We start from the raw sequence: 12,428 nt of genomic DNA on the forward strand, positions 1-12,428 counted from the left end.
TTTAACAAGGAAGAAAGCAAGTCCCTTGATGTGCTGTTACTCCACTTATCATCCTTTCCTCCCCACACCACCCCGCAGGGGATGTTTGCATTTCAAAGAGGTTTTCAAGGAAAACAAAAATGTTTTAATCCAAAGAAACAAGACAATAATAAGGATAATGCAAATAATAATAATAATAATAATAGTCATAACACATCCATATAGCGCTTCCTATGTGCCAGAAACTCCATGCATATTCATACACTTACTTAATCCTCATAAGGGGAGACTATTTTTATCCCCGGTGCTCACATGGGAGGATGGGGCACAAGATGGGGTTCCAGTGAGAATGCTTCTTAGGGGCAATGATGGAGCGAAGGGCCTCTTCATGCTCCCTCAGGTCCGATCTGGTGACTCCATGCTCGGATTCGGGAGAGATGCTGGGCCCTGGGAGAGTCTCTCCTGGGGGTAGGCTGCTGGGTGACAGGTGGGCAACTGAGTGCTGTGGGGTCTTCCACCAGGAGGCGAGGTGGGGAGGCACTGGCCTGGTGGCCTTCACACCCAGGGAGCCTGGGAAAGTGCGTGCAGGTGTGTATGTCTGTACATGCATGCATATCTATGCATGTGCAAGCCAGGAAAAGGGCTCATGGGTGAACTGGTGTGTGGCAGGCATGGGGACAAGGGGGCCTTCCCCACTGAGTAGGGCAGGAAGAAACCTTGGTGGCCAGGAGGGAATTGAAACTCTCATCACGAGATCAGGGCAAGTTGGTGGAAAGAAATCCCCTGCACCCCGAGGGAGACCTCGCTCCCCTGCTGCAGATTTGCTCTTCCCTAATTCAGAGGACTTCTCTTGATTGAGCTTGGAGTGCCCTGGGAGCCTCACAGCTCCTTCCCGGTCACATGTCCGACAATGCTGTGGTTCTTAGGCAGCTCCTCAAACCAGGCCCTGTGTCCCTCAGGAGAGTGGGTACAGGCTGCTGGCTGCTAGCCTCCTGCTGCCTCCTCCCCTGGTTTGGCTGTGACTCCTCACGCCCCCGTTTCCTGCCACAAAGGGCAAGAGGAACTGACCCTTTGCAAGTTCTAGAAGGAAGAGGGGTGAGTCAGGCCCTCAGGGGTGTGTGTGTGTGTGTGGAGAGATGGGGAGCTTGGAGGCTGTGGCTTCGTGGTCACCATTTGGAGGAAAGTCCCATCCTGTATGGCACTGCTCCGATCCTGGAGCTGCAGAGAAGCTGCTGCCATGCAGGAAGAGGGTGGTGATGCTGGCTGTGCTCAGGCCACTCCCCTTGGACCCTGGGGCCACCCAGGATGGGCTCTTCCTGGGTCCAGGGCAGGGGTAGTGAGTGTACTGCAAAGGGCTCTGTGGCAGGAGGGAGAGAGGAGGAGGATGTCTGACGCCTGTTTCCTGAACCACCCAGTGGTTGGAACATAGGCCGGGTCTCCTCAGGGCGGGGCTGCTGCACGTGATGTGCCCATTGTTCCCTGCGCAACCGTAGGGCACACCGTTCTCGTTCCGAAAAACTAGAGGCTGATCTCTTACCCACTGGTTGGGGCTGATAGGGAAGATGTTGGCGATGAAGGATGTTAGATGTTACAGATGTTCCACAAATGGGCCAAGGGGAGTGAGTGCTGGGTCAGCTTACCTAAAGCTGTGGGGCGGAGGTGGGGGGAGGTTTCGGAGCCACTACTGTGTGCCTGATCTCCCTTAGGCAGTGTCTTCAACACCTGGGAGAGGGGCTCTAAGCTTTCAGTTACTCATCCTCTGCCCCTGAGTCCCAGGGGCAGCAATGGCTGGAATGTGTGGGAATTGCCCTGGGGCAGGTGCTGTAGTCACTCTCTGCCCCCAGCTTCCCCAGTCTGTGGGGGACTGAGAAATATTCTCCTAGGCCAGCCCCTCCCCCTCGGAGGACTTGTGGGCATGGGATGGGTGACTCCTCTGCTGGAATGTGAGAACTCTGGGCTGAGGGGAGACTGACAGCCCAACTGGGAGCCGCAGCCTGGTGTCCGCTAGGCATGGGGGGGTATACTGGATGGAGGCCCTGCTCCTGTCCTCAACGGGTTTATAATAGAAGACAATGAACCCTGGACTAGTAACAAGCTAGGCCTTCTCAGGCCTTCTCTTGGCCAGCAGCACAGCTTTGCAGCTCCTGGCGGATGGGGTCCCATCCTTAGCTTCGCCCTCGTCTCTTCAGCGGATCTACTCTTAGGCCTTCCCAATAGCACAGGGCAGTGTTCCCTGTGTGTCCTACCTGTAGCCCAGGGACATTTCCCACATGACTTGCCATTTGGTCCTCCTGGGGCCCTCAAGTGTTTCCTGCTCAGCCTGGCAAGTGGGGGCTGGGAAGCCCCCACTGGGAGGGAGGCCTCCATTCCTGTGGCTGGAGAACAAGGGGGTGGGGTCCTGAGACTTGGGCTTGGCCTCCTCTGAGCTGTTTTGTGAGTTGAGCTGCTGGGGCCTCTACTGGCACTGAGTGGCCCTGTCTCCCAAGGCGGGTGAGGTGTATCTAACCAAGGTGGCCACCCTCTTCCCTGTCCCCCACCCCTGACTCTCCCCCTAGGGGACAGTGGCCCCGAAGAAAAAACAAAAATTGAACGCCAGCCTAATAACCGCCCCATCGTGCGCCTGGCTCAGGTCTGTAATTTGTCTGGCTCTTCGCAGGGCTGGCTGCAGTGATAGAGGCACTGATGCCTTTCTGCTGAGATTAATGATGTCCTGGTGGTGGTAGGCGGGAGGCCCGGGCCTCTTATTTTTTGTGCCACTAAATGACATCCAGAGACTTCCACTCAGGAGCTGAAAAGCCCTCGTTCCATCACATCCAATTACTCCTGGAGAATATTTGCTGAGTGGCTGATCCTGCTGGCTTGAGAGGCATGGGGTAGAGGGGACCACTTTGACTTTGGCAGGAGTGAGAGGGTGGGGATGCTGGGGGTGGGGGATGGTTCTGAGGTGGGGAGCGGTCACCCAGCTCCTCTGGAGCACTCGGGAGGATTGGAGAGTGGAAGTGCAATTCCTAATTACCCGGGGAAATGGATCACCCAGGATGTCCCCCTTGGTCCTGAGGCTGGGGCTGGGGGTGGGGAAGGGAGCAAGAGAGGAGGCTCAAACCTGTCAGTTTAAGCTTCCGCTGCTCCATTCCAGTATTTGCTGGTGGTGGCTGGCTGGAACTCTGGGTGAAATTTGGGGATTATCTGTGGTTTCCTGCTGATCTGTTCAATACCGCTTTGGACGACTGATGTTTGGCTTGACTGGGGCGTGCTTCCTGAAGAGGGCTGCCTGCGGCCTGTGGAGGTTGCAGGCAGTTCCTAGCCAGGGTGCCTGTCTGAGAGTTGCCCAGGATGGCCCCATCTGGGCCGCCGCCAGGCCCCCAGTCCTACCCGCTCTGCCAGGTGGGTGGGGCCCCACTGCCTGACACAAGCCCACACAGTGATTCAGGGGCTGGGCCTGGGGTGGGGTGGGGGGGGGGTGGGTTCTGGGGCCTGGCCAGGTGAACCACCATGGGAGGTCATGGCAGGGGGTAGGGGCTGTTTTGCAGTGGGCTGTGTGTGTTTGTGTGTGTCTGTGTGCGTGTTTGGGGATGGTCTGCAGGCAGGGCACTCTTCCTTCTACGTTTGCCTATACCATGTACTTCTAGCTCACTGCCACCAGGCCTGTGGATTTTCTCCCAGCCTCAGTTCCTCTACATCAATGCCTCCTACTGTTGACACTTCTCGGAGTTCTGCTGCATTCCTGCCCTTGGCCTGTGTTTTCAAACATTTCCCCACAGTGCCTACTGTTTCAATCACCCATGGTGCCCCTCAGGCCTTTAGAGGCCACAAGCAAGCCTTAAATCCCACTGTGTGGCAAGCCTCAGCCCATCCCTCCTCTCTGACCTCTATGGGTGGGTGGCTCACCCAGGAGCTGCTCAGTTCAGGTGTCTGTGATGCTGGGGAGTGGGTTATGGCTGCCTGGTCCAGAACCCAAGGACCCTTCTCTGCCCCTCCCAGAGACGCAGTCTCTCTGCAGGCCTCCAAGGCTGCCTCGGTAAGGAGGTGTCCGAGACTGGTGTGGCCTGTTAGCTCCCTTGGTGCTGTGGCACCATCCTGGGCTCACTGCCTTGGAGATGCTTCTGGAACAAGCTTTGGCATGTCATCTTGTGGGGCAGCGAGGGGATTTCCCCCGCTCACTCGAGAGAGGAGCTTGAGGCCGTGAGGCCGGCTCGTGACACCTCTGGGCCAGGTGGCTGAGGTGTGGCACCACACAGGCCATAGCTCGGCAGGACTTTTAGTGTCTACACAGTGCTTGGCTATCACCTTCTCCAGGGAGGGGGTGTGAGGGGACGCTGCCTTGGGTGGCTGCTGCTGCTGGCCAAGGACACTCGGGACTCCAAGATAGACTTGCTCTTTCTTTGTCCCCACACCAGGGCCCAGGTGGTCTGGGTGAGGAGAGAGAGGGGTGAGGGTGAGGAATGTGGGTGAGTAAGTGATAGGAGCAAAGAGCCTCGCCCCAGGAGTCAGAAGAAAGGTAATTTGCTTTTAACTGTGGACCCTTGGTTGACCAAGCCACTCACTGTGCTGGGTGTCAGTTTCCTTATTCGCCTGGCAGAAGGAATGGCCACTGTCCTGGTCGCCCTACAGGATCCAGCCAGGGAGGAGCAGGGCAGGCTGGTGGAGAGGCTGGGCACAAGTGGTCCTGCCTGCCCACCTGGTTGGGACAAGGAGGATGTGAATGCCAAAACTCATCTGTGGACACGGTGCTCACAGAGGCAGCTGTCTTTCCGGGTGTTAAAGGAAGCTGACGATGACTTGAATATGGGGGTGTGAGAACGTGCAGCTGTGTGTGTGTGTGTGTGTGTGTGTGTGTACATGGGTGTGTCCCATACACAAACATCCTCATTGACTGAAATTTCACAGGGGGCTGAGCACAGGGACAGGTGGTAAAAAGGAAACATATGGCAGAGGTGAGTTCTTCCCTCAAGGAATTTATAGTCTCATGGTGGCAGTGAGGCCTGTGCAAGTGAAAAATGGTTAATACAAAAGAGATAAAAGCAGGTGACTAAGGAGGCAAAACCAAGTGTTACGGAGCATGTGGAGACGGACAGCAGCAGGGGAGGGCAGGGTCCTGTCGGCTGAGAGAAGACTGCCCCGTGGGAAGGCACGATGGGGCCATCAGCAAGACTCATATTCTGCAGGGGGGGGCGGGGCCACCAGGCTTGGGGAAGGGGAGAAATGGTGAGCCCTGATCAGCAGCAGGCAAAGGGGGAGCATGGTGGGCACTGATGGGAACTAAGCAGGAATTAGTGGGCATGTGGCAGCGTGTGGTATAGAAGGGTGCATGGATGAGGTGCGAATCAGCGCTGTCTGCGGGCTCTCTTCAGATATGGCCCCTCAACTCATTTGGTTGGTTCCTCTACAACGTGGAAGCCACCTGCCGAATCCAAGGCTGCTGTGAGGCCGATGCGCAGGCAAACCGTCATGAATCACAGATGAGCCCAGAGGCCAGACTGGGCTTTGGGCATACAAGGTGGAGGGGAGAGGGATTAGAGCTGGGTGAGAGGGGTTGGACAGAGGTACAAGTCCAATGTGTTACAGGCCCAAATTTAGGAAGGGGCGGTGTGGCCTTTGGGACAAATGTCAGTGAAATTGGGCCAGCCATGGTCAGAGGGCATCAGGTCAGGCTCTTTCAGCTTCACTCTTGTTCCCTGTTGGGGATGTGGTCATGCTTGAGCTATCTATCTCCCTTCACTAGCTCTGTGAACTCCCAACTGTCCACAGGGTTACACCGGGTGACACCATGCATCCATGGGAACACCGACCTGGTCCACATGGCTCAATTCTGTGCCCACAGCACTTAGAACACTGCCTCACACACATTCGGCACCTACTGTCATCCCAACGAATGCAGAGGGCATGTGTGAATCGTGCCCAGCATGGAGGGGAAAATGGCGGGGAGAAGGAGCTGTGTAAAGGCAGGAGGAATGGGAAGGCAGGATTTCATAAACTAGAAGAAAGTTGGCTTGCCCTTCCAGGGCCTGTGCTGTGGTCCTGGCAGGCCAATATCTGATTGAAGGCCTCCATCCAGAAGTGTGTGGAGTTGGATAGGTTCTTCAAGACTGGTCACTTGCTCCCTGCACTTGTCCCGCAGAACTCCAAGGTGGGGGGAACTCGGTAAGCTGGGAGCAAATCTGTTATGGGTCATTCAGTGGTAGACCCAACTAGTCCAACCCCTTATCTTGAGGATATAGAAATTGAGGCCCAGAGATGTGAGGTGGCTTGTCCAAGGTGACACATGGATGTCAAGATATCCCATTTGTTGATCCTATAGATGTTGTTTTGAGGTCACGGAATAAAGAGAAACCCTGCGGAGGGTTTCAGCCCCTGGCACTAAGCAATGTTCCCTGGCCCTCACGGTCCTACAAATTCAACTAGAATAATGTCGCACATGCTTCTCAACCTAAACTGTCATCCACGCCTAAGTCCTAGGGAGGAAAGGATTCAGTAGGACTGGCTCAGGTCAACTACCCTTCATGGATGCCTCTCTACCTGGCTCTTACACACCCACTTTCCCTTCCAGTCTCTGGAAGCTGTTCCTGCCTGTGCATCCAGAAAACACAAGTGGTTGGTTACAGCACATATATCCTAGGACTCCCCTGTTCCTCCGAGGACGCCTTCCCACGGAAAGAAAACTAGACCAAAGTGAGCCCTAGGGCCTGTGCTCCTTGGCTCCATATTCTGGTCTCCTGGGGGCTGGTCCAGCCTGGGGCTCCATGAGTCCCCAAGCGCTGTGCGGGTGCTTCAGAGAGCGCCTGGCCTTGGACTTCTGACAGTGTGCAAGGGCGGCTTCTACGTTTGCCACGCCCCGTGGGTTCATCTGGGCATGCATCTCCGCACCTTTGGTGGTCTCCTGTGCCCTTGTTCCTCTCCGGCCTGCCCACCACTCCAGCGTAGTCACCTCTAAAGAGGGGTTGCTGTGTATTACTTCTCCCATGGGCAAGACCTACTGGCACTTCACGGCACCCACCAAGGTCAGGCCTCTGCTGGGCTTGCTCCTCACAAGGGGTGCTCCTTCTCACTTTTCCAAAATAATCGTTGCATCTGTGGTTCTCCAGCCCAGAGCGCCTTTTCTCTTTCACTCAAGGATTCAAATGGCCTCCTTCTCCCAGGCCCAGCCCATGCCGCACCTCTTCCATGTAGCCTCAGGGCCATATAGGTTTGTAGATCATCTAGATCCAACCCCTCATTTTCTAGATGGGGGAACTGAGGCTCAGAGAGGGTAGTTGAATTGCTCAAAAGTCAAATCACTAGCTGGAGACTGGAAATACAGATTTCCTCACCCTGCAGTAAAATACCTTTGCACTGTTCCCAGCTGAAGAGGGTGTGTCTTCTGGAAGAGAAGGGGATCTTAGGAAGGTATGGACTATCCCTAAATCCACTCGATCTCCCGTTGTCCTTACAGCCAGAAACACACAATTAAGTGCTTAATTATAAGCTGCTCTGCATTGTTATATAAGTGTTTTCAAAGTAGACTGTAAGCCCCCTGAGGGCAGGGAACATTCCCTGTGCTATGTGATCCTATCCTCTCCTAAGCCGCTAGCACAGTGCTAGACACAGGAAGGTGTCCTATGATGGGACGGGTACCCTGGCCCATCTGGGAGGATGATTTTCCCACCTCCATCTCGGGTGGCAAGCAAAATGACACAGAAGCCAAGGGACCCTGCCCAGATGCGAGTCCAGTTCCTAAGTTTTCACGTAAAGGGAGGGGGCTGTGCACAAGAAACTGTGGTTTTGGCAAAGATTCAAAGGGACTGATGGTGGGTGTCAGGCCGCAGAGGTTTAGAGCTTCCTTGCCTGCTGCCAGTGTCACAGGAAGGGCACACCAGCCACTGTGTTTTCTGGAGGACGGGTGGAACCTGAGGACCCCAGCCACGGTGGACGGCAAGTGTCTTTGCGGTAGGCACCTCCTTTCTCCCTTTGCCCCCTTTCATGCTTCTCCTGGCTTCACCTACTGCTCTCTCCTTCCCCTCCCACCCCGCCCCTCAGAAAGCACTTGATCTTGCCGGAGCCTCCTTCAGGGGACAGTCTGAGCATTATCCTAGCCCAGGGTGGGGGCATTGTGATCTTGATGTCTTAACAGTGGGACTCAGGCACGCCTTACTTTGTGAGACTTGTACTCTTGGGGGACCGTCGTGGGCTCAGGTGCCAGTTCTCAGCCCTCAGAAAGCACAGTGCCTGGACTGGTGTAAGGGGGCTCATGACGTCTTTGGCGAGAGTGATCCAGGGAACTGGAGAAATTCATCTTGGCTTGGGCAAGATACATTATTGTTTTCCTTTTCTCTCTGTATCCAAATTTGAAAGCGTGTCTTTGGGAAAGCGGTTTAAAACAGATTTACAGATTGGCAAGATGCTGAGGGCACCTGGGAAGGGTTCACCAGTGGAAAGGTTGCACCAACTCTGCTTTCAGGGCAGCCCGGAGCCTTCTGTGATTGGTGGCTCCTGCTCAGCACACCTGAAGGCCTCCTTCACTCAGCCAATACCTTTCGGGGCTCCACTTTCCTCTCCTCTGGGGCCTTTGGGCAACAGGCTTGTAACAATACCTTTCCTGGCTTCCCAGTGGGTGGAAGTTGGTCAAGGTCACTGGGTGAGAGCAAATGGCTGATGACATCCACTCGCCCACTCACCTTCCTGCCAGCCTGGGGGATGTGCTGTTTGCACTCCCAAGATGGCATCTGTGCATTCCACATTTTCTTCCCTTCCCCCAAATGGGGGAGGTGATAGAGTGCACAGAGATACTTTATTTCCCATTTTCCTGGAGAGAAATCTAAAGCTCAGTGAGGGGTCATGGCTCACACAGGGTCAGGTGAGTTGCCTGAGGCATGGCAGTGTCCAGATGTCCATGAGTCTTCCTTCCTGCTCCCCAGCTTTGGTTGGAGGGGGACCAAGGCCACCTTCAGTTAGCCATCAGGAGGCTACGGGGAGTGGATTCTCTCCAGGAGGCCAGAAGGGCTGCTCAGAGAAGCTAGTGGAAGGGTTATGGCTGGGAAGTTTTTGCCCCACCACTGTGGCAATACTGGGCAGACAGAACAATTAATGACCAACGAAGACAGACTGGCAGGGTGGCATTCCAGGGCCCTCTTGCCCAGATCAGACTCAATTAGAGCGTACAATTACTTGCAGAAGTGCTGTGGGGTAGCTGCCTGCACATGCCATTCAAGGCTGAATGGGGGACATGGTTCTCTACCTGGCTCCGGGCCAGCTAAAGCCACCATCGTGATCTGCGGGACTTACTTATGGGGGGAGAACACATCTGATGTTAAAATCTTTAGGACACTCATTCCAGTCTACTTTCAAGAAACACTACCCTTTGACTCCGGCCTCCAAAGCTCATGGGTAAGGAGTCAAGGTCCCAGCTTCCCCATTAATGCACAAAGCATCCACTTCCACCCCAGAATTTACACTGGCTTTGACAGATGGGGAGGCCTTACCTCGAGTTTTGTTTTCTTTGGAATGGAGAGAGATGTTCTGTCCTTCCTGAAGATAGACGAAGAACTGGTAGCGGTGGAAGCCACTTTGTGCTGGTGGGGAGGGAGGCTGGTAGGCTAGGGGCAGAAGAAGGACAGAGGATGGGCCCCACACCGCACAGAGCCCAGAGACCCCTGGCTCTTTTCTCTCAAGATAATTCTTTATGCCTTCCATGGTCCCCACTGACCTTCCTGGGGTCCCAGCCGGGGGCTTACCCCACTGCAAACTACTAGGATTTATCTTTCGCAGGATCTCATCTTCAGTAGTTTCCTTTAGGAAACACCTTATTTTGGGTGGTGGTGGGAGGACGAGGAGGAGGAGGAGGAGGAGGAGGAGGAGGAGGAGGAGGAGTGAGCTGCTTGAAGGTCTTGGGCACTGGTGGGACTCCTGGGCCTTACTTGGCTGGTGGGTGTTGGTGTTATCCCTTTGCTGTTTTAGTCTATCCTGATGGATTTCCTGCCTCAAGAGAAACCCGTCTTCCTCTGTGAGAGTGTTTGGCAGCAGATTTTTATTTATTTTTTCAGCATTTCCTTATGAACTCAATTCCCAAAGAAGCCAATTTCTTGGCTGGATCCGGAGGATCTGGAAGTGGTTACGGGGGTGGGTGGGACTCGGTTCAAAGGTTTGATCATGGAAGTGTAGGATCTGGGTGCTCGGGGCACTGGGAGCCCACTCAGGCTCTTCCGGAGGAGAAGGCCCATCTCCCTCCCCTTTGCCCTCGGTGCAGGAGGCAGATCTTTTTCTAAGGTAGGGGGGTAGTGGGGCGGGGACATCTCTCATTCTTTCCCCAAGTCTATGCAGGGGTTTTATGGGCCAGACTTTTGCGGTTGGTTCCAGTGGGGCCTCCTGCCAAACCGTGTGCCTCTGCCTCCTCCCCTTCGCCTCATCTCCCTTTCTAAAGAGCCAAGAATCTTCCTGGGGGTGGGTGGGGATGGAGTGTTTGCAGCGAGGATGCTGGTGGGAGGGAGCTTGGTTCTTTATGGTCACCTCCCTCTCCTGGTCATTAGACAAGAGGGACTCGCCATTTGGAGCTGTTGGAATTGTTCCTCATGGTGCACTTCCGGCCACTGGGGCCTCCAGCATGCTCGCAGCTAGGGGAATTCCTGACTATTCATCTCTCCCTGAGTTTTTGGTTGCAGATCTGATACACGCGTGTGTTGTGTGCGTGCACGCACGCGTGCATGTGTTCAGAGTGAGCACAGCACAGGGTGTGCCAGGAGCCCTGTGAGTTTGTATGACTTGGGGTCTGTGCTGGGGCAGGTGCGAGTGCTGGGAGAGTGTGCTTGTTCGCTGAGGCTGTTTTGGAGGGTCTCCGTCAGTGTGTGTGCAGATGTGGGTCATTATTTTTTTTTTCACAAACACTGCCAACGCTGAGAAAGGCTGCTGAGCATAGGTGGGTGCCGGCGTGTGTCCTTCACGTGCATGGTGTGTGGAGGGCAGATGCGGCCGGGTCAGCTTTGAGCAAGGCCAGGGGCTGCTGGGTGCCAAGCTCACTGGAGTGTGGGTGTGTGCCACGCTGCCAAAGGCTGGTGTCTGTGCATCTGTGTGCATAAGGCTGTGGTTGGAACTCACTGGTTCAGTGCAACTGGGAATTTATCCTCAGGAGAGATGGGAGACTGAACCCCCCTCACCAGGGCTTTCCTGAAGAATCCCCCCTCCAAGAGTAGAGGCGAGAGATTATGAGGAGGAAGGGAAGGGATACACATGGCGAGCCACTTCTTGGTGCCAGGCCTTAAGTGCTTTCCCTTGTGATATCCCCTTAACCCTCACCACAACTTGGTAAGATGGGTGTTGTCGCCATTTTCTGGATGAGGAGACTGAGGCTCTGAGAGGTAAAGTCAGGTGGACAGTAAACAGTGGAGCTGGGATTTGAAGCCAGGCCTATCTGGCCTGTGTTGCTTCACAGAACTATGAGGCTCATTTATCTTTTTGCTCAGCCCTTTCCGGGAGGTCTACAGAGCCCCATGCAAGGAGATCACGTGGGACTGGGTACAGGGGAACACAGGAAGGCAGGCGGAGGGAAGAGAGGGACCCACCAATCTCTGCCAGTCACTCTCCTGAAGACCCTTGCCTTTCACGCTGGCCCCACCTCTTACTTGTCATGAGACTTGGGACAGGTGGGTCTGTGCCTCGGTTTCATTCTCTTTAAAACAGACATACTGGTGGCAGTGGTCTCAAAGCACAGTTGTGAACATGACATTAGAGCATACAAGTAAACTCCTGGGCCAGCACTTGCACACTGCGAAGTCTCAACATTGAGTTGCTTCATTATGGTTCTGGTGGCCATCACCGTTGCCCTGGCTGGGGCAAGGGGTGTTTGAGGGTCATACTCACCTGACAGCTCCTGGCCCTGAATCTTCCCTTTCTTCATATCAACACCCTGAAATGAGAGACAGACACAGGTGTGAGAGACTCCTGGGGCAGCGGAAGGCCATACCAGCACACTTCAGTCCAAGTAGGTTTTGCTGACTTCTTTCTCTCCCTGAGGGAGTACGATGGAGGAGTAGGAACATGTATGGCTGCTCCTGGGATGCGTTGCCAGAACCGGCTATAGGGTTTGGAATGGCGCCTCAGGGGGTCCGGGGAGAGAGGACAGACACAGGCATCGCTGAGGGTGGCCTGGGGGTGAGGGATGGACCCCCTGAACATGAGAGGACACTTCTGGAAGGGCACTCCCATCTTCTGCGCCCCTAGACTGGGCATAGGACACGACTCTCTGCCTGTGGGGTCTGGTCAGATCTAAGGCAGGGGCTGGCAATCCTCACAGCCTTGCTAAGCCAGCCCATCCTCTCAGGTTCTCTTTGGGGCCTTCAGAATATTAGGCCAGTGGCTTCTGAGTAACCAGAAGGGCAGGGAGGGCAGGAGGAGGTTGGACCGCTGATTCTGAGGCAAGTTCTTGATGGGACTCAGCCCACAACCTCTGGGCAGATTCTTTGGCCTCAGTTTCCCTCTTCTTC

At 54.9% G+C, this 12,428-nt stretch overlaps 1 protein-coding gene across 3 annotated transcripts in view; it reads right to left on the bottom strand.

Annotated features, from left to right (window-relative positions):
* Positions 1-12,428, bottom strand: part of PEBP4 (phosphatidylethanolamine binding protein 4) — a 226,450-nt gene that overhangs the window by 13,374 nt on the left and 200,648 nt on the right. For all 3 annotated transcript variants that reach the window (XR_013555053.2, XM_060653301.3, XM_060653300.3), the window contains 2 exons: positions 11,806-11,851; positions 9,435-9,548 (listed from right to left, as the gene is read on the bottom strand). Coding sequence is in view for 2 of the 3 variants with exons in the window: in XM_060653301.3 (XP_060509284.1) it covers positions 9,435-9,548; positions 11,806-11,851 (160 nt within the window). In the remaining variant the exon portion in view is untranslated. The remainder of the gene's footprint in view (positions 1-9,434; positions 9,549-11,805; positions 11,852-12,428) is intronic.

This window comes from Panthera onca, chromosome B1 (assembly GCF_046562875.1).
Source record: "Panthera onca isolate mPanOnc1 chromosome B1, mPanOnc1 haplotype 2, whole genome shotgun sequence".
NCBI classification, from domain to species: Eukaryota; Metazoa; Chordata; class Mammalia; order Carnivora; family Felidae; genus Panthera; species Panthera onca.